This window comes from Salmo trutta, unplaced genomic scaffold (assembly GCF_901001165.1).
Source record: "Salmo trutta unplaced genomic scaffold, fSalTru1.1, whole genome shotgun sequence".
In the NCBI taxonomy this organism is placed as follows: Eukaryota; Metazoa; Chordata; class Actinopteri; order Salmoniformes; family Salmonidae; genus Salmo; species Salmo trutta.
Window position 1 is genome coordinate 70,001 of NW_021822775.1, and position 27,500 is coordinate 97,500.

A 27,500-nucleotide genomic window follows, 5' to 3' on the forward strand; every position below is an offset into this window, starting at 1 on the left:
GATATGTTACTAGGTGATGTGGTTAGTTGATATGTTACTAGGTGATGTGGTTAGTTGATATGTTACTAGGTGATGTGGTTCGTTGATATGTTACTAGATCAGGTGATGTGGTTAGTTGATATGTTACTAGGTGATGTGGTTAGTTGATATGTTACTAGGTGATGTGGTTAGTTGATATGTTACTAGGTGATGTGGTTAGTTGATATGTTACTAGGTGATGTGGTTAGTTGATGTGTTACTAGGTGATGTGGTTAGTTGATGTGTTACTAGGTGATGTGGTTAGGTGATGTGGTTAGTTGATATGTTACTAGGTGACGTGGTTAGGTGATATGTTACTAGGTGACGTGGTTAGTTGATATGTTACTAGGTGATGTGGTTAGTTGATATGTTACTAGATCAGGTGATTTGGTTAGTTGATATGTTACTAGGTGATGTGGTTAGTTGATGTGTTACTAGGTGACGTGGTTAGTTGATGTGTTACTAGGTGACGTGGTTAGTTGATGTGTTACTAGGTGACGTGGTTAGTTGATATGTTACTAGGTGACGTGGTTAGTTGATATGTTACTAGGTGACGTGGTTAGTTGATATGTTACTAGGTGACGTGGTTAGTTGATATGTTACTAGGTGACGTGGTTAGTTGATATGTTACTAGGTGACGTGGTTAGTTGATATGTTACTAGGTGACGTGGTTAGTTGATATGTTACTAGGTGACGTGGTTAGTTGATATGTTACTAGGTGACGTGGTTAGTTGATATGTTACTAGGTGACGTGGTTAGTTGATATGTTACTAGGTGACGTGGTTAGTTGATATGTTACTAGGTGACGTGGTTAGTTGATATGTTACTAGGTGACGTGGTTAGTTGATATGTTACCAGGTGACGTGGTTCGTTGATATGTTACTAGGTGACGTGGTTCGTTGATATGTTACTAGGTGACGTGGTTCGTTGATATGTTACTAGGTGACGTGGTTAGTTGATATGTTACTAGGTGACGTGGTTCGTTGATATGTTACTAGGTGACGTGGTTCGTTGATATGTTACTAGGTGACGTGGTTCGTTGATATGTTACTAGGTGACGTGGTTAGTTGATATGTTACTAGGTGATGTGGTTAGTTGATATGTTACTAGGTGATGTGGTTAGTTGATATGTTACTAGGTGATGTGGTTAGTTGATATGTTACTAGGTGATGTGGTTAGTTGATATGTTACTAGGTGATGTGGTTAGTTGATATGTTACTAGGTGATGTGGTTAGTTGATATGTTACTAGGTGATGTGGTTAGTTGATATGTTACTAGGTGATGTGTTAGTTGATATGTTACTAGGTGATGGGTTAGTTGATATGTTACTAGGTGATGTGGTTAGTTGATATGTTACTAGGTGATGTGGTTAGTTGATATGTTACTAGGTGATGTGGTTAGTTGATATGTACTAGGTGATGTGGTTAGTTGATATGTTACTAGGTGATGTGGTTAGTTGATATGTTACTAGGTGATGTGGTTAGTTGATATGTTACTAAGTGATGTGGTTAGTTGATATGTTACTAGGTGATGTGGTTAGTTGATATGTTACTAGGTGATGTGGTTAGTTGATGTGTTACTAGGTGATGTGGTTAGTTGATGTGTTACTAGGTGATGTGGTTAGTTGATGTGTTACTAGGTGATGTGGTTAGGTGATGTGGTTAGTTGATATGTTACTAGGTGATGTGGTTAGGTGATGTGGTTAGTTGATATGTTACTAGGTGACGTGGTTAGGTGATATGTTACTAGGTGACGGTTAGTTGATATGTTACTAGGTGATGTGGTTAGTTGATATGTTACTAGATCAGGTGATGTGGTTAGTTGATATGTTACTAGGTGATGTGGTTAGTTGATGTGTTACTAGGTGATGTGGTTAGTTATGTTACTAGATCACGTGATGTGGTTAGTTGATATGTTACTAGATCACGTGATGTGGTTAGTTGATATGTTACTAGATCACGTGATGTGGTTAGTTGATATGTTACTAGGTGACGTGGTTAGGTGATATGTTACTAGGTGACGTGGTTAGTTGATATGTTACTAGGTGATGTGGTTAGTTGATATGTTACTAGGTGATGTGGTTAGTTGATATGTTACTAGGTGATGTGGTTAGTTGATATGTTACTAGGTGATGTGGTTAGTTGATATGTTACTAGGTGATGTGGTTAGTTGATATGTTACTAGGTGATGTGGTTAGTTGATATGTTACTAGGTGATGTGGTTAGTTGATATGTTACTAGGTGATGTGGTTAGTTGATATGTTACTAGGTGATGTGGTTAGTTGATATGTTACTAGGTGATGTGGTTAGTTGATGTGTTACTAGGTGATGTGGTTAGTTGATGTGTTACTAGGTGATGTGGTTAGGTGATGTGGTTAGTTGATATGTTACTAGGTGACGTGGTTAGGTGATGTGGTTAGTTGATATGTTACTAGGTGACGGTTAGTTGATATGTTACTAGGTGATGTGGTTAGTTGATATGTTACTAGATCAGGTGATGTGGTTAGTTGATATGTTACTAGGTGATGTGGTTAGGTGATATGTTACTAGGTGATGTGGTCAGGTGATGTGGGTAAATATCCAGGCGTCTGTAATGTCGTCAGGCAGGAACTCAACCACTGATGGCTACATGACCTCCCTCAAACACCACCCATCACTTACTCCTCCCCCCCACCTCTCACCCATCCCCTCCTCCCCCACCTCCCCCCACCACCTCTCCTCTCACCTTCCTCCCTCTTCATTGGTATCCAGACAGCCCGTGAGATGGATGAGTTGTTGAGAGATGAACTCTTTAGTCATCCCCTCCTCCTCCCATCCCCCCTCATCCCCTCCTCCTACCTTCCTCCCTCATCCCCTCCTCCTCCTCCCACCTCCCACCTCCCACCCACCCCACCCCCTCCTCCTCCTACCTTCCTCCCTCTTCATTGGTATCCAGACAGCCCGTGAGGTGGATGAGTTGTTGAGAGATGAACTCTTTAGTCATCACCAGCTCCAGCTGAGCAAAGTCTCCTTTCTGTTCTTCAGACAGCGCCGGGACGCACTTCACATACCTGGTATTACACAGTAATAATAGTTATAACACAGCAATAATGGTTATAACACTTCACATACCTGGTATTACACAGTAATAAGTTATAACACGTCATATACCTGGTATTACACAGTAATAATAGTTATAACACTTCACATACCTGGTATTACACAGTAATAATAGTTATAACACTTCATTTACCTGGTATTACACAGTAATAAGTTATAACACGTCATATACCTGGTATTACACAATACTAGTTACAACACTTCATATACCTGGTATTAAACATTAATAAGTTATAACACTTCATATACCTGGTATTACACAGTAATAATAGTTACACACTTCACACTCACTGTCATGTCATGTCATGAAAAATGAGTTGGCAAGAGAGTACAAACTGACTGGCACCCAGGCTACCTTTACATATCTACATGTTATAAACACTACATGACCAAAAGGTACGGGGACAACTGCTCATCCAACATCTCATTCCAAACGGGCGCTGATGTCGGGGCGACTAGGCCTTGGCTCGCAGGAGGCTTTGATGTTGGGGCGACTAGGCCCTGGCTCGCAGGAGGCTTTGAGGCCCTGATGTCGGTGCCCTGATGTTGGGGCGATTAGGTCCTGGCTCGCAGGAGGCTTTGATGTCGGGGCCCTGATGTCGGTGCCCTGATGTTGGGGCGATTAGGTCCTGGCTCGCAAGAGGCTTTCCAATTCATCCCAAAGGTGTTTGATGGGGTTGAGGTCAGGGCTCTGTGCAGTTAAGTTCTTCCACACCGATGTTTACAAACCATCTCTGTATGGGCCTCGATTTGTCCTCAGGGGCATTGTCATGCTGAAACAGGAAAGGGCCTTTCCCCCTAAACTGTTGCCACCGAGCACAGAATCCTCTAGAATGTCATCGTATGCTGTAGCGATAAGATTTCCCTTCACTGGAACTAAGGGGCCCGAACCATGAAAAACCGCCCGAGACCATTATTCCTCCTCCACCAAACTTTACAGTTGTCACTACGCATTCGGGCAGGTAGCTTTCTCTCCTGGCATCCGCCAAACCCAGATTCGTCCAAGATGGTGAAGCGTGATTAAATCATTCCAGAGAACGTGTTTCCACGGCTCCAGAATCCAATGGCGCTTGGCGTTGCACATGGTGATCTTAGGCTTGTGTGCGGCAGCTCGGCCACGGAAACCCATTTCACGAAGCTCCCAACTAACAGTTCTTGTGCTGATGTTCCAAACAGCCTCTGGAAGCAACTCGGTAGTAAGTGTTGTAACCGAGGACAGACGATTTTTACGCGCTTCAGCACTCAATTGTTCCCGTTCTGTGAGCATGTGTGGCCTACCACCTCGCGGTTGAGCCGTTGTTGCTCCTAGATGTTTCCACTTCACAATAACAGCACTTACAGTTGACCGGGGGCAGCTCTAGCAGGGCAGAAAGTTGACGAAGTGACTTATTGGAAAAGTGGCATCCTATGACAGTGTCACGTTGAAAGTCACTGAGCTCTTCAGTACGGGCCATTCTACTGCCAATGTTTGTCTATGGAGATTGCATGGCGGTGTGCTCGATTTTATACACCTGTTAGCAACGGGTGTGGTTGAAATAGCCAAATCCACCACTACATAGTTAAATATCAGTTATACATGGAATGTACAAAAAAATACATCAGTTATAACATGGTAATAACACTACTACACTGCCTTCATATACCTGTTATATGTTAATGTAGGTATATATCAGTTATAACATGTTAATAACACTACTACACTGCCTTCATATACCTGTTATAACATGTTAATGTAGGTATACATCAGTTATAACATGTTAACACTAAACTACCTTCATATACCTGTTATAACATGTTAATGTAGGTATACATCAGTTATAACACGTCAACACTAGTACACTGCCTTCATATACCTGTTATAACATGTTAATAATGTAGGTATACATCAGTTATAACATGTTAACACTATTACACTGCCTTCATATACCTGTTATAACATGTTAATAATGTAGGTATACATCAGTTATAACATGGTAATAACACTACTACACTGCCTGGACAAACCTAGTAATAATGCTTCTCTGGTTTGCAGACAGCACTGGCAGGCCCTTCACATATCTAGAGAGAACAGACAAGAGACAATGGGACTGTATTCACAAACTGTTACAACTGAGCCTAACATCTCTAGTCCACCTACACGCTTCCAGTCTACTGAGCCTAACATCTCTATAGTCCACCTACACGCTTCCAGTCTACTGAGCCTAACATCTCTATAGTCCACCTACACGCTTCCAGTCTACTGAGCCTAACATCTCTAGTCCACCTACACGCTTCCAGTCTACTGAGCCTAACATCTCTAGTCCACCTACACGCTTCCAGTCTACTGAGCCTAACATCTCTATAGTCCACCTACACGCTTCCAGTCTACTGAGCCTAACATCTCTATAGTCCACCTACACGCTTCCAGTCTACTGAGCCTAACATCTCTAGTCCACCTACACGCTTCCAGTCTACTGAGCCTAACATCTCTATAGTCCACCTACACGCTTCCAGTCTACTGAGCCTAACATCTCTAGTCCACCTACACGCTTCCAGTCTACTGAGCCTAACATCTCTAGTCCACCTACACGCTTCCAGTCTACTGAGCCTAACATCTCTATAGTCCACCTACACGCTTCCAGTCTACTGAGCCTAACATCTCTAGTCCACCTACACGCTTCCAGTCTACTGAGCCTAACATCTCGCTAGTCCACCTACACGCTTCCAGTCTACTGAGCCTAACATCTCTATAGTCCACCTACACGCTTCCAGTCTACTGAGCCTAACATCTCTAGTCCACCTACACGCTTCCAGTCTACTGAGCCTAACATCTCTCTAGTCCACCTACACGCTTCCAGTCTACTGAGCCTAACATCTCTCTAGTCCACCTACACGCTTCCAGTCTACTGAGCCTAACATCTCTATAGTCCACCTACACGCTTCCAGTCTACTGAGCCTAACATCTCTAGTCCACCTACACGCTTCCAGTCTACTGAGCCTAACATCTCTATAGTCCACCTACACGCTTCCAGTCTACTGAGCCTAACATCTCTAGTCCACCTACACGCTTCCAGTCTACTGAGCCTAACATCTCTATAGTCCACCTACACGCTTCCAGTCTACTGAGCCTAACATCTCTAGTCCACCTACACGCTTCCAGTCTACTGAGCCTAACATCTCTAGTCCACCTACACGCTTCCAGTCTACTGAGCCTAACATCTCTATAGTCCACCTACACGCTTCCAGTCTACTGAGCCTAACATCTCTCTAGTCCACCTACACGCTTCCAGTCTACTGAGCCTAACATCTCTAGTCCACCTACACGCTTCCAGTCTACTGAGCCTAACATCTCTATAGTCCACCTACACGCTTCCAGTCTACTGAGCCTAACATCTCTAGTCCACCTACACGCTTCCAGTCTACTGAGACTAACATCTCTAGTCCACCTACACGCTTCCAGTCTACTGAGCCTAACATCTCTATAGTCCACCTACACGCTTCCAGTCTACTGAGCCTAACATCTCTAGTCCACCTACACGCTTCCAGTCTACTGAGCCTAACATCTCTATAGTCCACCTACACGCTTCCAGTCTACTGAGCCTAACATCTCTAGTCCACCTACACGCTTCCAGTCTACTGAGCCTAACATCTCTAGTCCACCTACACGCTTCCAGTCTAGATATCACTGGGACTGGTCTTTAAAATACTGGTCCTATAGAGCGATGATGGACTTTGAGTCAGTGTTTCCCAAACCTCTCCTCTAATACCCACAGCCTGTCCCATGTAGTGGGGGTCTTACCCGTAGTCAGGGTGATGTAGTGGGGGTCTTACCCGTAGTCAGGGTGATGTAGTGGGGGTCTTACCCGTAGTCAGGGTGATGTAGTGGGGGTCTTACCCGTAGTCAGGGTGATGTAGTGGGGGTCTTACCCGTAGTCAGGGCGATGTAGTGGGGGTCTTACCCGTAGTCAGGGTGATGTATGGGATGTAGTGGGGGTCTTACCCGTAGTCAGGGTGATGTATGGGATGTAGTGGGGGTCTTACCCGTAGTCAGGGTGATGTATGGGATGTAGTGGGGGTCTTACCCGTAGTCAGGGTGATGTATGGGATGTAGTGGGGGTCTTACCCGTAGTCAGGGTGATGTATGGGATGTAGTGGGGGTCTTACCCGTAGTCAGGGTGATGTATGGGATGTAGTGGGGGTCTTACCCGTAGTCAGGGTGATGTAGTGGGGGTCTTACCCGTAGTCAGGGTGATGTAGTGGGGGTCTTACCCGTAGTCAGGGTGATGTATGGGATGTAGTGGGGGTCTTACCCGTAGTCAGGGTGATGTATGGGATGTAGTGGGGGTCTTACCCGTAGTCAGGGTGATGTAGTGGGGGTCTTACCCGTAGTCAGGGTGATGTAGTGGGGGTCTTACCCGTAGTCAGGGTGATGTATGGGATGTAGTGGGGGTCTTACCCGTAGTCAGGGTGATGTATGGGATGTAGGTGGTGGTCTTACCCGTAGTCAGGGTGATGTATGGGATGTAGGTGGGGGTCTTACCCGTAGTCAGGGTGATGTATGGGATGTAGTGGGGGTCTTACCCGTAGTCAGGGTGATGTATGGGATGTAGTGGGGGTCTTACCCATAGTCAGGGTGATGTAGTGGGGGTCTTACCTGTAGTCAGGGTGATCTAGTGGGGGTCTTACCCGTAGTCAGGGTGATGTATGGGATGTAGTGGGGGTCTTACCCGTAGTCAGGGTGATGTATGGGATGTAGTGGGGGTCTTACCCATAGTCAGGGCGATGTAGTGGGGGTCTTACCCGTAGTCAGGGTGATGTAGTGGGGGTCTTACCCGTAGTCAGGGTGATGTAGTGGGGGTCTTACCCGTAGTCAGGGTGATGTAGTGGGGGTCTTACCTGTAGTCAGGGTGATGTAGTGGGGGTCTTACCCGTAGTCAGGGTGATGTAGTGGGGGTCTTACCCGTAGTCAGGGTGATGTATGGGATGTAGTGGGGGTCTTACCCATAGTCAGGGTGATGTAGTGGGGGTCTTACCCGTAGTCAGGGTGATGTAGTGGGGGTCTTACCCGTAGTCAGGGTGATGTAGTGGGGGTCTTACCCGTAGTCAGGGTGATGTATGGGATGTAGTGGGGGTCTTACCCGTAGTCAGGGTGATGTATGGGATGTAGTGGGGGTCTTACCCGTAGTCAGGGTGATGTATGGGATGTAGTGGGGGTCTTACCCGTAGTCAGGGTGATGTATGGGATGTAGTGGGGGTCTTACCCGTAGTCAGGGTGATGTAGTGGGGGTCTAACCCGTAGTCAGGGTGATGTATGGGATGTAGTGGGGGTCTAACCCGTAGTCAGGGTGATGTAGTGGGGGTCTAACCCGTAGTCAGGGTGATGTAGTGGGGGTCTAACCCGTAGTCAGGGTGATGTATGGGATGTAGTGGGGGTCTTACCCGTAGAGGTATTCAGCGAAGACAGCAGCCTCTGGCAGCAGCTTCTCCAACATCTCCTCTCCTTCGTCCCCTTTAGTCTTAATGAACTCACACAGAGCTCTCCAGTACAACACACTCTCACAGGACAGAGACCCAGCCGGGACCAGCATCCTACAGAGACACAGTCAGTCAGAGACAGAGAGAGACAGAGAGAGACAGAGAGAGACAGAGAGAGACAGAGAGAGAGACACAGAGCTCTCCAGTACAACACACTCTCACAGGACAGAGACCCAGCTGGGACCAGCATCCTACACAGAGACACAGTCAGTCAGAGACAGAGAGAGACAGAGAGAGACAGAGAGACACAGAGCTCTCCAGTACAACACACTCTCACAGGACAGAGACCCAGCCGGGACCAGCATCCTACAGAGACACAGTCAGTCAGAGACAGAGAGAGACAGAGAGAGAGACAGAGAGACACAGAGCTCTCCAGTACAACACACTCTCACAGGACAGAGACCCAGCTGGGACCAGCATCCTACACAGAGACACAGTCAGTCAGAGACAGAGAGAGACAGAGAGAGACAGAGAGACACAGAGCTCTCCAGTACAACACACTCTCACAGGACAGAGACCCAGCCGGGACCAGCATCCTACAGAGACACAGTCAGTCAGAGACAGAGAGAGACAGAGAGAGACAGAGAGACACAGAGCTCTCCAGTACAACACACTCTCACAGGACAGAGACCCAGCCGGGACCAGCATCCTACAGAGACACAGTCAGTCAGAGACAGAGAGAGACAGAGAGACAGAGAGAGAGACAGAGAGACACAGAGCTCTCCAGTACAACACACTCTCACAGGACAGAGACCCAGCCGGGACCAGCATCCTACAGAGACACAGTCAGTCAGAGACAGAGAGAGACAGAGAGACACAGAGCTCTCCAGTACAACACACTCTCACAGGACAGAGACCCAGCTGGGACCAGCATCCTACACAGAGACACAGTCAGTCAGTCAGTCAGTGAGTGAGCAGGGGGGGTGGTCAGTATTTGTGTGAGTGAGAGAGTGAGACAGAGAGACAGAGAGAGAGACAGAGAGAGACAGACAGAGACAGACAGACAGACAGACAGACAGAGACAGACAGACAGAGAGAGAGACAGACAGACAGAGAGAGAGAGAGAGACAGACAGAAACAGACAGAGAGACAAAGAGAGAGAGAGAGACAAAGAGAGAGACAAAGAGAGAGAGAGAGAGAGAGACAGAGAGAGAGACAGAGAGAGAGACAAAGAGAGAGACAAAGAGAGAGACAGAGAGAGAGACAGAGAGAGAGACAGAGAGAGAGACAGAGAGAGAGACAGAGAGAGAGCTGGGCGGTCAGTTAGTCAGTGTGTGTGAGAGTCAGCCAGACAGCAAGCGTGTGTGGTCAGTATTTGTGTGAGTGAGAGAGAAGGACGGTGTGTGTGTGTGTGTGTGTGTGTGTGTGTGTGTGTACCTGTTGTCCAGCTGAAGGCAGTGGTCCAGCAGCTTGTCCTGAGGTGTGTGTGTGAACAGAGCGGTCAGTGTGTGTGTGTGTGTGTGTGTGTGTACCTGTTGTCCAGCTGAAGGCAGTGGTCCAGCAGCTGGTCCTGAGGTGTGTGTGTGAACAGAGCGGTCAGTGTGTGTGTGTGTACCTGTTGTCCAGCTGAAGGCAGTGGTCCCGCAGCTTGTCCTGAGGTGTGTGTGTGAACAGAGCGGTCAGTGTGTGTGTGTGTACCTGTTGTCCAGCTGAAGGCAGTGGTCCAGCAGCTTGTCCTGAGGTGTGTGTGTGAACAGAGCGGTCAGTGTGTGTGTGTGTGTGTGTGTGTGTGTGTACCTGTTGTCCAGCTGAAGGCAGTGGTCCAGCAGCTGGTCCTGAGGTGTGTGTGTGAACAGAGCGGTCAGTGTGTGTGTGTGTGTACCTGTTGTCCAGCTGAAGGCAGTGGTCCAGCAGCTGGTCCTGAGGTGTGTGTGTGAACAGAGCGGTCAGTGTGTGTGTGTGTGTACCTGTTGTCCAGCTGAAGGCAGTGGTCCAGCAGCTGGTCCTGAGGTGTGTGTGTGAACAGAGCGGTCAGTGTGTCCAGGGCGGTCTGAGAGCAGTTCTCTACATCCAGTTTGTGTAACAGCTCCAACACATCACCTTGGAGAAGATTCAGCCAGGCTGGGAGGAGACGGACCTGCACCACTTCCCTCACTGATTCTACAACACAGAGACACACACCAACATATTTATAGCAGGGGGGAGGGGTTGGGTTCAAGAGGGGGTCCCTCCCCCTACCTGTTTTTTATTTATTTAACCTTTATTTAACTAGGCAAGTCAGTTAAGAACAAATTGTTATTTACAATGACGGCCTCGACACAATCCTGTCTCGGGGCTCTACAGACAATTCCTTCGACCTCATGGCTTGGTTTTTGCTCTGACATGCACTGTCAACTGTGGGACCTTATATAGACAGGTGTGTGCCTTTCCAAATCATGTCCAATCAATTGAATTGACCACAGGTGGACTCCAATCAAGTTGTAGAAACATCTCAAGGATGATCAATGGAAACAGGAAGCACCTGAGTTCAATTTCAAGTCTCATAGCAAAGTGTCTGAATACTTATGTAAATAAGGTATTTCTTTTTTTATATAATTGTGAAAAAATGTCTAAACCTGTTTTTTGCTTTGTCATTATGAGGTACTCTATGTATTGATAAGAAAAAAATGTTTCAATCAATTTTAGAATAAGGCTGTAACGTAACAAAAACGGGGAAACGGTCAAGAGGTCTGAATACTTTCCGAAGGCACTGTATATATCTTGCGACTGCATGATTGAAAGACCGCTTGTGCCTGTCAATGCGAGCCGACGAGGTAAACAGATCGACGAGCCGACGAGGTAAACAGATCAACTAGCGACGAGGTAAACAGATCAACGAGCCGACGAGGTAAACAGATCAACTAGCGACGAGGTAAACAGATCAACGAGCCGACGAGGTAAACAGATCAACGAGGTAAACAGATCAACGAGCCGACGAGGTAAACAGATCGACAATGTAAACAGATCAACAAGCCGACAAGGTAAACAGATCAACAAGCCGACGATGTAAACAGATCAACAAGCCGACGAGGTAAACAGATCAACGAACCGACAAGGTAAACAGATCAACGAACCGACGAGGTAAACAGATCAACGAGCCGACGAGGTAAACAGATCAACAAGCCGACAAGGTAAACAGATCAACAAACCGACGAGGTAAACAGATCAACGAACCGACGAGGTAAACAGATCAACAAGCCGACAAGGTAAACAGATCAACAAACCGACGAGGTAAACAGATCAACGAACCGACGAGGTAAACAGATCAACAAGCCGACAAGGTAAACAGATCAACAAACCGACAAGGTAAACAGATCAACAAACCGACGAGGTAAACAGATCAACAAGCCGACGAGGTAAACAGATCAACGAACCGACGAGGTAAACAGATCAACGAGCCGACGAGGTAAACAGATCAACGAGCCGACGAGGTAAACAGATCAACTAGCGACGAGGTAAACAGATCAACAAGCCGACGAGGTAAACAGATCAACGAACCGACAAGGTAAACAGATCAACAAGCCGACGAGGTAAACAGATCAACGAACCGACGAGGGAAACAGATCATCTATTCTACGGGCTTGTCAAGTTGTTCTATTCATTAGTCCTTTAGTTTGCAGAGGAACAGTACATGGAACGTTCTAGCACCTTCAATGTGCGCCTCGGGAAGAAATATTATTTCATGGTCCATCATTTTTTTTTTTGCGTGGACGCAATGATTTTGCTGCTGTGCAGCGCCACAGCCAAATGATTGCAGCGGAAACACTGACACACACACACACACACACACACACACACACACACACACACACACACACACACACAGTTGCAGCCCCCCCACCCAGAGTTGCAGCCCCCCCCACACAGAGTTGCAGCCCCCCCCACACAGAGTTGCAGCCCCCCCACACAGAGTTGCAGCCCCCCCCACACAGAGTTGCAGCCCCCCCACACAGAGTTGCAGCCCCCCCACACAGAGTTGCAGCCCCCCCCCCACACACACACAGAGTTGCAGCCCCCCCCCCCACACACACAGAGTTGCAGCCCCCCCCCACACACACACACACACACACACACAGAGTTGCAGCCAGAGTGACAGTGTGTGTGTTTACCTGCGGTATCGTGGAGACCCTGCTGCAGCAGACTGACTCTCTGGGCGATACTCAGAGCTCTGATGTGGACCTTGTCTGCCAGAACCTGAAACACACACAGTCATTAACAACTTTACATTTAAACTGGGATCAGGTCTGTAAGGCCAGTTTAGTGTGTGTTTAAGCTGGGTTCAGGTCTCTAAGGCCAGTTTAGTGTGTGTTTTAGCTGGGTTCAGGTCTGTAAGGCCAGTTTAGTGTGTGTTTTAGCTGGGTTCAGGTCTGTAAAGCCAGTTTAGTGTGTGTTTAGCTGGGTTCAGGTCTCTAAGGCCAGTTTAGTGTGTGTTTTAGCTGGGTTCAGGTCTCTAAGGCCAGTTTAGTGTGTGTTTTAGCTGGGTTCAGGTCTCTAAGGCCAGTTTAGTGTGTGTTTTAGCTGGGTTCAGGTCTCTAAGGCCAGTTTAGTGTGTGTTTTAGCTGGGTTCAGGTCTCTAAGGCCAGTTTAGTGTGTGTTTTAAACTGGGATCAGGTCTGTAAGGCCAGTTTAGTGTGTGTTTAGCTGGGTTCAGGTCTGTAAAGCCAGTTTAGTGTGTGTTTTAGCTGGGTTAAGTAAGGCCAGTTTAGTGTGTGTTTTAGCTGGGTTCAGGTCTCTAAGGCCAGTTTAGTGTGTGTTTTAGCTGGGTTCAGGTCTCTAAGGTCAGTTTAGTGTGTGTTTAGCTGGGTTCAGGTCTGCAAGGCCAGTTTAGTGTGTGTTTTAGCTGGGTTCAGGTCTGTAAAGCCAGTTTAGTGTGTGTTTAGCTGGGTTCAGGTCTCTAAGGCCAGTTTAGTGTGTGTTTTAGCTGGGTTCAGGTCTCTAAGGCCAGTTTAGTGTGTGTTTTAAACTGGGATCAGGTCTGTAAGGCCAGTTTAGTGTGTGTTTAGCTGGGTTCAGGTCTGTAAAGCCAGTTTAGTGTGTGTTTTAGCTGGGTTCAGTAAGGCCAGTTTAGTGTGTGTTTTAGCTGGGTTCAGGTCTGTAAGGCCAGTTTAGTGTGTGTTTTAGCTGGGTTCAGGTCTGTAAGGCCAGTTTAGTGTGTGTTTAAGCTGGGTTCAGGTCTGTAAGGCCAGTTTAGTGTGTGTTTTAGCTGGGTTCAGGTCTCTAAGGCCAGTTTAGTGTGTGTTTAAGCTGGGTTCAGGTCTCTAAGGCCAGTTTAGTGTGTGTTTAAGCTGGGTTCAGGTCTCTAAGGCCAGTTTAGAGAGAGTGTGTGTTTAAGCTGGGTTCAGGTCTCTAAGGCCAGTTTAGAGTGTGTGTTTAAGCTGGGTTCAGGTCTCTAAGGCCAGTTTAGAGAGAGTGTGTGTTTAAGCTGGGTTCAGGTCTCTAAGGCCAGTTTAGAGTGTGTGTTTAAGCTGGGTTCAGGTCTCTAAGGCCAGTTTAGAGTGTGTGTTTTAGCTGGGTTCAGGTCTCTAAGGCCAGTTTAGTGTGTGTTTAAGCTGGGTTCAGGTCTCTAAGGCCAGTTTAGAGTGTGTGTTTAAGCTGGGTTCAGGTCTCTAAGGCCAGTTTAGAGAGAGTGTGTGTTTAAGCTGGGTTCAGGTCTCTAAGGCCAGTTTAGAGAGAGTGTGTGTTTAAGCTGGGTTCAGGTCTCTAAGGCCAGTTTAGAGAGAGTGTGTGTGTGTGTGTGTACCTGGTAAGCCAGCTTGCGGACACTCTCCTTAACGTCCCTGGTGCGTTTCAGTATCTTGGGGAGGGTGAGAGAGGAAGGGGCGATGCAGGACAGAACGGCTCGACGAACCTCCGGGTTGGAATCATTCTCCAAGATCAACAGATAGGCTGGACGAGAGGAGAGAGAGAGAGACAGAGAGAGGAAGAGAGAGAGGGAGGGAGAGAGGGAGTGAGGGAGAGTTGTGTGTAGGTGACCTGGACCTTTAACATTGATGGTTCTGTGGATTCTGTAGTCTAGTCGTGACCCAGAGAGTTCTGGATCCAGACAGTGTGAGGTAGTAACATCAGTACCGTTCACAGTGGGACATTGTTGGTTCTGTGGTTCCTGTAGTCTAGCCATGGCCAGAGAGGCCTGGATCCTGACGTTGGGGAACTTGTCTGTGACTCTGACCAACATGGCCTGGTGGATACCGTCAAACAGGTCGTCGTCGATCTGGGCGTTCTCCGCCATGCCGCCTAGCAACTTGTTGATCAGCTGACACACACGGAACCTGACCGCGTGGCTGTTGGCCTTGTGGGACTGAGGGAGGGAGGGAGGGAGGGAGGGAGGGAGGGAGGGAGGGAGGGAGGGAGGGAGGGAGGGAGGGGGGAGAAAGACACTTGGGTTAGCAGCGAAGAAGAAGCATCAATACCTTGACTTACTGACATCGTAGATGTCCTGATCAGTCTGGTCCTGTTTTATATCAGATACTGTCTGGTCCTGTCAGGTCCTGTTTAATATCAGATACTGTCTGGTCCTGTTTTATATCAGATACTGTCTGGTCCTGTCTGGTCCTGTTTTATATCAGATACTGTCTGGTCCTGTTTTATATCAGATACTGTCTGGTCCTGTCAGGTCCTGTTTAATATCAGATACTGTTTGGTCCTGTCTGGTCCTGTTTTATATCAGATACTGTCTGGTCCTGTCTGGTCCTGTTTTATATCAGATACTGTCTGGTCCTGTTTTATATCAGATACTGTCTGGTCCTGTCTGGTCCTGTTTTATATCAGATACTGTCTGGTCCTGTTTTATATCAGATACTGTCTGGTCCTGTTTTATATCAGATACTGTCTGGTCCCGTTTTATATCAGATACTGTCTGGTCCTGTCTGGTCCTGTTTTATATCAGATACTGTCTGGTCCTGTTTTATATCAGATACTGTCTGGTCCTGTTTTATATCAGAAACTGTCTGGTCCTGTCTGGTCCTGTTTATATCAGATACTGTCTGGTCCTGTTTTATATCAGATACTGTCTGGTCCTGTCTGGTCCTGCTTTATATCAGATACTGTCTGGTCCTGTCTGGTCCTGCTTTATATCAGATACTGTCTGGTCCTGTTTTATATCAGATACTGTCTGGTCCTGTTTTATATCAGATACTGTCTGGTCCTGTTTTATATCAGAAACTGTCTGGTCCTGTCTGGTCCTGTTTATATCAGATACTGTCTGGTCCTGTTTTATATCAGATACTGTCTGGTCCTGTCTGGTCCTGTTTTATATCAGATACTGTCTGGTCCTGTTTTATATCAGATACTGTCTGGTCCTGTCTGGTCCTGTTTGATATCAGATACTGTCTGGTCCTCTCTGGTCCTGTTTTACATCAGATACTGTCTGGCCCTGTTTTATATCAGATACTGTCTGGTCCTGTTTTACATCAGATACTGTCTGGTCCTGTCTGGTCCTGTTTTATATCAGATACTGTCTGGTCCTGTCTGGTCCTGTTTTATATCAGATACTGTCTGGTCCTGTTTTATATCAGATACTGTCTGGTCCTGTTTTATATCAGATACTGTCTGGTCCCGTTTTATATCAGATACTGTCTGGTCCTGTTTTATATCAGATACTGTCTGGTCCTGTTTTATATCAGATACTGTCTGGTCCTGTTTTATATCAGATACTGTCTGGTCCTGTCTGGTCCTGTTTATATCAGATACTGTCTGGTCCTGTCTGGTCCTGTTTTATATCAGATACTGTCTGGTCCTGTCTGGTCCTGTTTTATATCAGATACTGTCTGGTCCCGTTTTATATCAGATACTGTCTGGTCCTGTTTTATATCAGATACTGTCTGGTCCTGTTTTATATCAGATACTGTCTGGTCCCGTTTTATATCAGATACTGTCTGGTCCTGTTTTATATCAGATACTGTCTGGTCCTGTCTGGTCCTGTTTTATATCAGATACTGTCTGGTCCTGTCTGGTCCTGCTTTATATCAGATACTGTCTGGTCCTGTTTTATATCAGATACTGTCTGGTCCTGTTTTATATCAGATACTGTCTGGTCCTGTTTTATATCAGATACTGTCTGGTCCTGTCTGGTCCTGTTTTATATCAGATACTGTCTGGTCCTGTCTGGTCCTGTTTTATATCAGATACTGTCTGGTCCTGTCTGGTCCTGTTTTATATCAGATACTGTCTGGTCCTGTTTTATATCAGATACTGTCTGGTCCTGTCTGGTCCTGTTTTATATCAGATACTGTCTGGTCCTGTCTGGTCCTGTTTTATATCAGATACTGTCTGGTCCTGTTTTATATCAGATACTGTCTGGTCCTGTCTGGTCCTGTTTTATATCAGAAAGTGTGAGAGGCTGTCTGTGTCCCAAACGGCATCCTATCCACTAAAAAGGGTAAGTACTAACATATAGTCTTGAGCAGTATGCAGATAGTTCTACCGACCTTATGCCATCATGGGATATTCGCTAACACTGGCACTGAACACACCAATTTTCAATCCAAAGGTTAGCAATGCTAAAGAGAACATGTAAAATCCCATAGTGAATGCTAGCTAAATGCTAACGATTCTAAACAGTCTCTGACAAACTATTTGCCTGGACAGACATCCCAGCTCATAAAGTTATACAAATAACTCAAATTCTACTCAGTTTTCTGCACGTACAAAACAAATATTAAGACAGCAGGGATCTTTTCCAGGAGGGGACTCTCTTGCTGTTACCAAGACAAGCCGGATCACAAGAAGCTAACCAGCAAAGGCCTTTTACAGACTGGACATATTTTACCATTATCACGTCACACTGCGCGGATGTTACCTAAATAAATCTAGATATCAACCTGTCCAGAATGATCGATTTGCTTCAGTTCTGTCGTCACATTGCGCGATTGGCTTGCGAGGCTACATCAGCCGCGGTCCGTCTGACCTCAGCCGCCGCGGGCTGCGTCGACAGCGGCAGTCCGTCTGACCTCAGCCGCCGCGGGCTGCGTCGACAGCAGCCGTGTGTCTGACCTAAGTATGTGCCAGCGCCAACAGCACAAGCCCCTCTCTATGCTCATGCGCGACTTAGGGGAAAAACTGAAAGTATGTACCGTTTTCAAAACAAATAAACTTCATATGTCCAAACCCAGAATCAAATTGGCTTCCCCCAAAATAACATGGTCTCTGTGCTAAAAGATTTATTATGATTGGTGATTTTGTGCATTTATTAAAATCCCATCAGGTAAGACTGATTTGTCAAGATTATTAGGGAAATCGTTCTTCTTGCACAGCATGTAAACGTTTTAAAAATCAAACGATTATTTTAATCTGACTATTCCCAATAAATGGCATTACAGTTCCTGTACTGTCATAGGTATTGTTGTGTTCATACCGAAGTGTTCCTATTGGTCAGTCATCAGGATCGGCTCGTAATACCAGCCACACTACACAAATCAAAGCAAAACAAATCTGACACTGACAGAACTTTTGTCGGAGCCTACGACCACATGTAGTGGTACTGAACCAGCAGCCCTGGACCCTGTCTCACTGAACGAGGAGCCAAGACATAGTGGTACTGAACCAGCAGCCCTGGACCCTGTCTCACTGAACGAGGAGCCAAGACGTAGTGGTACTGAACCAGCAGACCTGGACCCTGTCTCACTGAACGAGGAGCCAAGACGTAGTGGTACTGAACCAGCAGACCTGGACCCTGTCTCACTGAACGAGGAGCCAAGACGTAGTGGTACTGAACCAGCAGACCTAGACCCTGTCTCACTGAACCAGCAGACCTGGACCCTGTCTCACTGAACCAGCAGACCTGGACCCTGTCTCACTGAACGAGGAGCCAAGACGTAGTGGTACTGAACCAGCAGACCTAGACCCTGTCTCACTGAACGAGGAGCCAAGACGTAGTGGTACTGAACCAGCAGACCTGGACCCTGTCTCACTGAACGAGGAGCCAAGACGTAGTGGTACTGAACCAGCAGACCTGGACCCTGTCTCACTGAACCAGCAGCCCTGGACCCTGTCTCACTGAACGAGGAGCCAAGACGTAGTGGTACTGAACCAGCAGACCTGGACCCTGTCTCACTGAACGAGGAGCCAAGACGTAGTGGTACTGAACCAGCAGACCTGGACCCTGTCTCACCGAACCAGCAGACCTGGACCCTGTCTCACTGAACCAGCCAAGACGTAGTGGTACTGAACCAGCAGACCTAGACCCTGTCTCACTGAACGAGGAGCCAAGATGTAGTGGTACTGAACCAGCAGACCTGGACCCTGTCTCACTGAACGAGGAGCCAAGACGTAGTGGTACTGAACCAGCAGACCTGGACCCTGTCTCACTGAGCGAGGAGCCAAGACGTAGTGGTACTGAACCAGCAGACCTGGACCCTGTCTCACTGAACGAGGAGCCAAGACGTAGTGGTACTGAACCAGCAGACCTGGACCCTGTCTCACTGAACCAGCAGACCTGGACCCTGTCTCACTGTACCAGCCAAGACGTAGTGGTACTGAACCAGCAGACCTGGACCCTGTCTCACTGAACCAGCAGACCTGGACCCTGTCACACTGAACCAGCAGACCTGGACCCTGTCTCACTGAACGAGGAGCCAAGACGTAGTGGTACTGAACCAGCAGACCTGGACCCTGTCTCACTGAACCAGCAGACCTGGACCCTGTCACACTGAACCAGCAGACCTAGACCCTGTCACACTGAACCAGCAGACCTGGACCCTGTCACACTGAACCAGCAGACCTGGACCCTGTCTCACTGAACCAGCAGACCTGGACCCTGTCTCACTGAACCAGCAGACCTGGACCCTGTCTCACTGAACGAGGAGCCAAGACATAGTGGTACTGAACCAGCAGACCTAGACCCTGTCTCACTGAACAAGCAGACCTGGACCCTGTCTCACTGAACGAGGAGCCAAGACATAGTGGTACTGAACCAGCAGACCTGGACCCTGTCTCACTGAACCAGCAGACCTGGACCCTGTCTCACTGAACCAGCAGACCTGGACCCTGTCTCACTGAACCAGCCAAGATGTAGTGGTACTGAACCAGCAGACCTGGACCCTGTCTCACTGAACCAGCAGCCCTGGACCCTGTCTCACTGAACGAGGAGCCAAGACCGCCCAGACAATCATTTATGACTTATGAATTTGCTCGTCACTTGGAATTTCTGTCTGGGATGGCAAAATCGTGGCATAAGACGGCTAAAAATCATACAGTCTGTGGGTGGGGGGGGTTTAGCTAGTTTACTAGCTACTAAGTTAGCAAAACAGACGCACAACTCTAGAGCATTTAGCACACGTTAGACAATATTTAGCTAGTAAACATTTAGTTGTGAATTCCATACTGTAGCCACCTTTCCACGTGCTAAACAACAGTGACTCACAAGGCTCAGGTCTCTTCCTCATCGTGTGCTTGTAAACAAGCAGGTGACTGAGGACTACAGCTTCATAATGAAAACGTTACGGTGACAGGTGAAATGAACAATGGGATCTGTATATCTCTATATCTCCTAAACGTATTTCACAAAGTCAACTGTAGATATTTACTTTAAAAAAAAAAGTACCTACAAAATATTCAAATGTATAAAGATTTTTTTTAAATTGTTTTAACGGTATTGAAAAACCAGGTATACGTTATACCGCCCTAGCCTACTACCATTGGGCCCTGGTTAAAAGCAATGCAGTACATATGAGATAGTTTGGGACACGCAGAGTTGTAGTACCTCCAACAGGAAGTTGAACATATAACTGAGGAAGGGGTTCTCGTCCTCTTCTTCATCCTCCTCCTCTTCCTCCTCTCCTCCCTCGGTGGAAGACGTATGGAAGCTGGTGGAGAATTTGGAGACGAACTCTATAACGTTTTCCACAGCCGGTTCTCTCTTGTACACGATCATGGCATGTTTCAGGTACTGGACAAACTCCTCGTGGAATAATGTCTTGTCGTCCAACTAGAGACAGGACAGACGGGCAACACAGGAAACAGGTTGGGTAAGGATGGTTGTTCTATTACTGGTAACAGAAAGAGGATTAACAGAAACAGTGGTATAAACATGTGTGTGTCACTGTGTCCACCTTGTTGAACAGTACGTGTGTGTGTGTGTGTGTGTGTGTGTGTGTGTATAGATAGGGAGTTTTTCAGAGCCACAACACTTCTACATCTGCATTGTTTGCGGTTTTAGGCTGGGTTTTCTGTATAGCACTTTAACATGGGCTGATGTAAAAAGGGATTTATAAATACATTTGATTGATTGTGTGTGTTTGTAGGCGTGTGTGTTTATATGGTATGTGATTGTGTGTGTTTATATGGTATGTGTTTGTGTGTGTTTATAGACGTGTGTGTTTGTGTGTGTTTATAGACGTGTGTGTTTATAGACGTGTGTGTTTATATGGTATGTGTTTGTGTGTGTTTACATGGTATGTGTTTGTGTGTGTTTACATGGTATGTGTTTGTGTGTGTTTATAGGTGTGTGTGTTTATATGGTATGTGTTTGTGTGTGTTTCTATGGTATGTTTATATGGTATGTGTTTGTGTGTGTTTATATGGTGTGTGTGTGTGTGTGTTTATAGGTGTGTGTGTTTATGTGTGTGTGTGTTTATAGGTGTGTGTGTTTATATGGTGTGTGTGTTTATATGGTATGTGTTTATATGGTATGTGTTTGTGTGTGTTTATAGGTGTGTTTGTGTGTGTTTATATGGTATGTGTTTGTGTGTGTTTATATGGTATGTGTTTGTGTGTGTTTATATGGTGTGTGTTTGTGTGTGTTTATATGGTATGTGTTTGTGTGTGTTTATAGGTGTGTTTGTGTGTGTTTATATGGTATGTGTTTATATGGTATGTGTTTGTGTGTGTTTATAGGTGTGTTTGTGTGTGTTTATATGGTATGTGTTTGTGTGTGTTTATATGGTATGTGTTTGTGTGTGTTTATAGGTGTGTGTGTTTATATGGTGTGTGTGTTTATATGGTATGTGTTTATATGGTATGTGTTTGTGTGTGTTTATAGGTGTGTTTGTGTGTGTTTATATGGTATGTGTTTATATGGTATGTGTTTGTGTGTGTTTATATGGTGTGTGTTTGTGTGTGTTTATATGGTGTGTGTTTGTGTGTGTTTATATGGTATGTGTTTGTGTGTGTTTATAGGTGTGTTTGTGTGTGTTTATATGGTATGTGTTTGTGTGTGTTTATAGACGTGTGTACCTTGTTGTACGTGTTCTTGAGACTCGCCACCAGTTTAGCCTTGTTGTTATGTCCTTTCTGAGCCCGCTGAAACGCCTCTTTTATCGCCAACTCACTTTCCCCAGTCATGTTTTCTCTCCTGAAGAAAGAAAAACGTTCATTCAAACAAACACAGGTATAAACTACACTAGCTGGCTAGTTAGCACACACAAAAAAGACAATAAGCCTAGCTAACATATTCTACAATGAAGGGAAGCAGTCGATGTATGTGACAGGAAAATTGGGTTAAACATCCAACAACAAGCAGTACTGTTTGTGGCTATTCGACGTTTAATTTAGCTACCTAGTATTTAGCTACCATAGACAACGTCGTAGCAGCAGCAGGCAGCTGTAACGTTAGCAGTTACAATATTAACGACGTTGCCTATCTAACTCTAGTTTTAGTTAGTGAAACTTATTTCAAATGACCCATTTCACTATTCCAGAAGTATATCTCACCCGTACTCTTCGGCTAGAATAGCTATCTCACATAAAGTCCTCTATTATCCAATAATTAACCGTTTTAAAAGCTAAAAAATAAATAGCTGGCTAACTAGCTAGCTAACGTTTCTCTCCCTCAAGCTCCCAACGGACACTCAAGGCAGGGGGGGAAAAACAACGTCTCAAAAGTACCAAAGAGGTTGGGGGAAATTATATGTTTCACACAAAATAAGTAATATTGACAATATCGTTTATTTTTCGTAAATAAATAATATATATATATAACATAAAAATACATTGCGATTGTCCGTTTGTTCTTACTTGCTGTTGACTACGCTGAGCTGCTTGTCGTTTTCTGCCGCCTGTTTTCAAAATGTTAACTGCCAGTCTCGCGAGAGGTGAGATTTGTGTTGATCACGTCATTTCCTGTTTCTTTTTTTTGTATTGTATTTTAATTTCCCCTTTATTTTTAAATTAACCAGGTAAACTAGTTGAGAATAAATTCTCATTTACAACTGCGACCTGGCCAAGATAAAGCAAAGCAGTTCGACAACATACAACAACACAGAGTTACACATGGAAATAAACAAGCATACAGTTAATAACACAATAGAAAAAAAAATGTAAAAAAGGGTCTACCCACCACCTTGTAAAAAAAATATTTGCCCTCTCTCTCTCATCATGTGACTTTCCGATCTTTCACAAGTCAGAGTGTGAATTGCACATTTTTTTCTTTAACAAAAAATGGGAAAATAATGAATTGCACCACCATCTAACACTAAATATACACCACTATCCCCAACAAACCCACTACTTTGGCCCCAACAGATCCTACACACCATGCAGGCCGTTGGCCTGGAAGGATGTAAACACTTCTCTCAAACCACCCCCGTTAGTTCATACTATAATCTCTGACACCCCACAAAATTCTCTGTTGCTGCTTTCACCAAATCAATCTTATGTGATGTCCACTCTATCTGTGAGATACAATGAATTACCATAGCAAATAACACACGATTGGGGTGGCAAGTAAGCCTAGTTGTTAGAGGATTGGGCCAGTAATCGGGAAGGTTGCTGGATCGAATCCCATCAGCTGACAAGGTAAAAATCTGTCGTTCTCCCCAGTAGGCCGTTACTGTAAATTAGAATTTGTTCTTAACTGAATGCCTGGTTAAATGTTTTTTTGTTTGAATTTGAAGAAATCCTTACTAGGTTAAATGTCTACTCATCCTCTCTGGCTCTCTCTCTCTCTCTTCAGGACTTCTCTCAAAAACCACTGTAGTTTTTCTGCACTAAATACAGAATTAAAAAAATATATTTTTGACATGGCTGCAGGAAAAGTTGTTTCAGTTGTTTGAAAAATGCAAAATTCTTCAACTTATGTATGGGTGTCAGCCCCGCTCAAGACCACCCCCCAGCCATCCACACCTAGGACTTTGTGCCTCCTCCGATTTTTGGGGTGCATGACGCCCCTACAAGCACCATAGCGGGTTCGAAGCATAGGTCCTCAGAGAATAGCAAATATAACCCCCTTCACCCCATGGACATTTATCCTCCTAGGCCTCCATCGCCCTGCCCCTCACAATGGACATTTATCTGCCTGGGCCTCCATCGCCCTGCCCCTCACAATGGACATTTATCCTCCCTGCCCTCGCCGCCAATGGACATTTATCTGCCTGGGCCTCCATCGCCCTGCCCCTCACAATGGACATTTATCTGCCTGGGCCTCCATCGCCCTGCCCCTCACAATGGACATTTATCTGCCTGCAAGATATGAGCTGAGACTGCCATACATTTAAAAAAATCTGAAATGTGATATTTACTTACTTTTCTATTTTGAGTAAGCCTAGGTTCTTAACACAGGTTAATGTTTATAAAACATTATATAGAACAAGGGAGCTCTGAATACAAAACATATGTAGTAATAATAACAGCCCAGATACTATCGGTCTATGTAGTAATAATAACAGATACTATCGGTCTATGTAGTAATAATAACAGATACTATCGGTCTATGTAGTAATAATAACAGATACTATCGGTCTATGTAGTAATAATAACAGATACTATCGGTCTATGTAGTAATAATAACAGATACTATCGGTCTATGGAGTAATAATAACAGATACTATCGGTCTATGTAGTAATAATAACAGATACTATCGGTCTATGTAGTAATAATAACAGATACTATCGGTCTATGTAGTAATAATAACAGATACTATCGGTCTATGTAGTAATAATAACAGATACTATCGGTCTATGTAGTAATAATAACAGATACTATCGGTCTATGTAGTAATAATAACAGACAGACAGACCTGTTCATATTTACAATACTTATGTAAATGTAATATTTCAATGTTTTAAAAAAAAATTATAAACTTGCTTAAGTTTCTAAAAAACCTGTTTTTGTTTTGTCATTATGCGGTATTGTGTGAAGATTTAATACATTTTAGAATAAGGCTGTAAAGTAACAAAATGTGGGAGAAAAAAAAGTCAAAAGGGTCTGAATACTTTTCCAAAATGCAGTGTATCTATATCAGCTGTACAGGCCAGGCCGTCTGTCTGCCTGTCCGGCCCTGTCTGCCTGTCCGGCCCTGTCTGTTGTTTCCCGTGCTGTGAAGGCTGCAGCTGTCCGGTTAAGGAATGGAGGTCAGAACAGAACACACCCTTGGGAAGGACATGAGGCTCCACTCTGTCTCTACTCACCAAACCACTGTATTCCTTTATTTAGGTCAGCAGCCGTCTGAGGCACTGCGTCTCAGGTTGCTAGAGGCGTCACTACAGACACCCTGGTTCGAATCCGGGCTGTATCACAACCGACCCGTGATTGGGAGTCCCATAGGGCGGCGCAGAATTGGCGCCCAGCATCGTCCGGTGTAGGCCCGTCATTGTAAATAAGAATTTGTTCTTAACTGACGTGCCTAGTTAAATAAAGGTTCATTTAAAAAAAAAAAAAAACCTGCCGCGCATCGGTGTCCTACAGATGTAGGGTCTTAATTTGATCCAGTTTGCTACAGCAGGAAAATAATCCCGCAGCAACAGGAAATGTGAATTATTATGTGGATATATAACTAATGGACATGTTTTGTAGAGGTTGATACATGATACTTTTACAACCTTGAATGAACAACTATTTTGCATTTCCTGCGGCGCAGGAAGATTCTCAGCAAACAGAATAGTGATCAAATTAAGAGTCCTACATCTGTATGTAGGGCTATATCTGGGATATTATCCCGCTGTGCATTGACCTCCTACAGGGCTAGACCTGGGATATTAACCCGCTGTGCATTGACCTCCTACAGGGCTATATCTGGGATATTAACCCGCTGTGCATTGACCTCCTACAGGGCTATATCTGGGATATTAACCCGCTGTGCATTGACCTCCTACAGGGCTATATCTGGGATATTAACCCGCTGTGCATTGACCTCCTACAGGGCTAGATATAGGATATTAACCCGCTGTGCATTGACCTCCTACAGGGCTAGATCTGGGATATTAACCCGCTGTGCATTGACCTCCTACAGGGCTATATCTGGGATATTAACCCGCTGTGCATTGACCTCCTACAGGACTAGATCTGGGATATTAACCCGCTGTGCATTGACCTCCTACAGGGTAGATCTGGGATATTAACCCGCTGTGCATTGACCTCCTACAGGACTAGATATAGGAAAGAATGTGATACAGGATAGAATGCGATACAGGATAGAATGTGATACAGGATAGAATGCGATACAGGATAGAATGCGATACAGGATAGAATGTGATACAGGATAGAATGTGATCTAGGATAGAATGTGATCTAGGATAGAATGTGATCTAGGATAGAATGTGATCTAGGATAGAATGTGATACAGGATAGAATGTGATACAGGATAGAATGCGATACAGGATAGAATGCGATACAGGATAGAATGCGATACAGGATAGAATGTGATACAGGATAGAATGTGATCTAGGATAGAATGTGATACAGGATAGAATGTGATACAGGATAGAATGTGATACAGGATAGAATGTGATCTAGGATAGAATGTGATACAGGATAGAATGTGATACAGGATAGAATGTGATACAGGATAGAATGTGATCTAGGATAGAATGTGATACAGGATAGAATGTGATACAGGATAGAATGTGATCCAGGATAGAATGTGATACAGGATAGAATGTGATACAGGATAGAATGTGATCTAGGATAGAATGTGATACAGGATAGAATGTGATACAGGATAGAATGTGATACAGGATAGAATGTGATACAGGACATAATCCCTTTTGAATTAAATCGTTGATAGAGGCTGTATTGTCTCCAGTGAAGAGGTCTGCAGTAATAAATATGGACTTATTAAACAGACTCATCACTGGAATAGGCAGGGAGTTCACCTGCAAATACTCATGATGAATCCATGCAATATGTCAATTGATTAATTGAAAAGCCTTTTATCCTGTGTGTGTGTGTGTGTGTGTGTGTGTGTGCGTGTGCGTGTGCATGTGTGTTTTGTGTGAGTGTGTGTGTTTTGTGTGTGTGTGTGTGTTTTGTGTGAGCGTGTGTGTCTGTGCGTTTGTGTGTGTGCGTTTGTGCAGGGGTGTGTGTGCGTGTGTGTGTGTGTGTGCGTGCGTGCGTGAGAGTGAGAGTGTGTGTGGACCGAGACTACAGCAGAACCGGGGAGTGGCGTAGCAGCGTAGCAGCACTGCAGCAGTACGCTCTGCTCAAGAGGGAGAGCGAGAGCTTGTCTACGGTAACGTTCCATACGCACTCTCCGCCCCCTGCTGCTCGAGAGACAGGTGGTCGGGACACATGCCTTCATCCTCGAGTGCTCTCCGGTTAAAAGAAGAAAACAAATCGGTTGACGGACAGCGGTGGGACTGCCGTCGCGAGGCAAGCGCGTCCCCGATGGAATTGGAGCCGGTGACCTCCGCGCAGCGAGCACTGGGCAGAGGAGAGAGAGGGGAAAGCAAGTTGGCGAGAACAACTCACCGATTTACGTTTACGTTTCTCACCATGACTATTGCGCTCGCCGTTTTTCCGCCACAGCGGAGGGGATTTTTATTCGCGTACAGAAGGAAGAAACACACAAACCTCTGATCGCAAACCGTAGAGAGAGAGAGAGAGAGAGAGCGCATTACCGGGGAATTTCGTTTCGTTTTGGATCCTAATAGCTGGTGGAACTTGTCTCGTTGGGGGTTATGATGGCTTCGGGTACCGGTAAAGCCCCGCAGCCCCCTGGGCCAGGCTCCGGTAGCCTTAAC

The 27,500-nt window shown here is 45.6% G+C and overlaps 2 protein-coding genes across 2 annotated transcripts in view; one reads left to right on the plus strand and one right to left on the minus strand.

Annotated features, from left to right (window-relative positions):
* The window catches only part of LOC115184293 (condensin complex subunit 3-like), a 48,384-nt gene extending 26,109 nt beyond the window's left edge, over positions 1–22,275 (minus strand). The window contains exons 1-9 of the mRNA XM_029745325.1: positions 22,257–22,275; positions 21,780–21,897; positions 20,308–20,532; positions 14,679–14,907; positions 14,350–14,495; positions 12,719–12,803; positions 10,538–10,730; positions 8,535–8,684; positions 2,927–3,067 (exon numbers count right to left, since the gene is read on the minus strand). Coding sequence (XP_029601185.1) covers positions 2,927–3,067; positions 8,535–8,684; positions 10,538–10,730; positions 12,719–12,803; positions 14,350–14,495; positions 14,679–14,907; positions 20,308–20,532; positions 21,780–21,887 — 1,277 coding nt within the window. The 5' untranslated portion in view covers positions 21,888–21,897; positions 22,257–22,275. The remainder of the gene's footprint in view (positions 1–2,926; positions 3,068–8,534; positions 8,685–10,537; positions 10,731–12,718; positions 12,804–14,349; positions 14,496–14,678; positions 14,908–20,307; positions 20,533–21,779; positions 21,898–22,256) is intronic.
* Positions 22,276–26,891: 4,616 nt separating this feature from the next.
* The window catches only part of LOC115184299 (trichohyalin), a gene marked incomplete at its 3' end in the record, with an annotated part of 61,518 nt that continues 60,909 nt past the window's right edge, over positions 26,892–27,500 (plus strand). Inside the window, exon 1 of the mRNA XM_029745328.1 lies at positions 26,892–27,500. This exon is cut by the window's right edge and continues 93 nt beyond it. Within this exon, the coding sequence (XP_029601188.1) occupies positions 27,438–27,500 (63 nt within the window).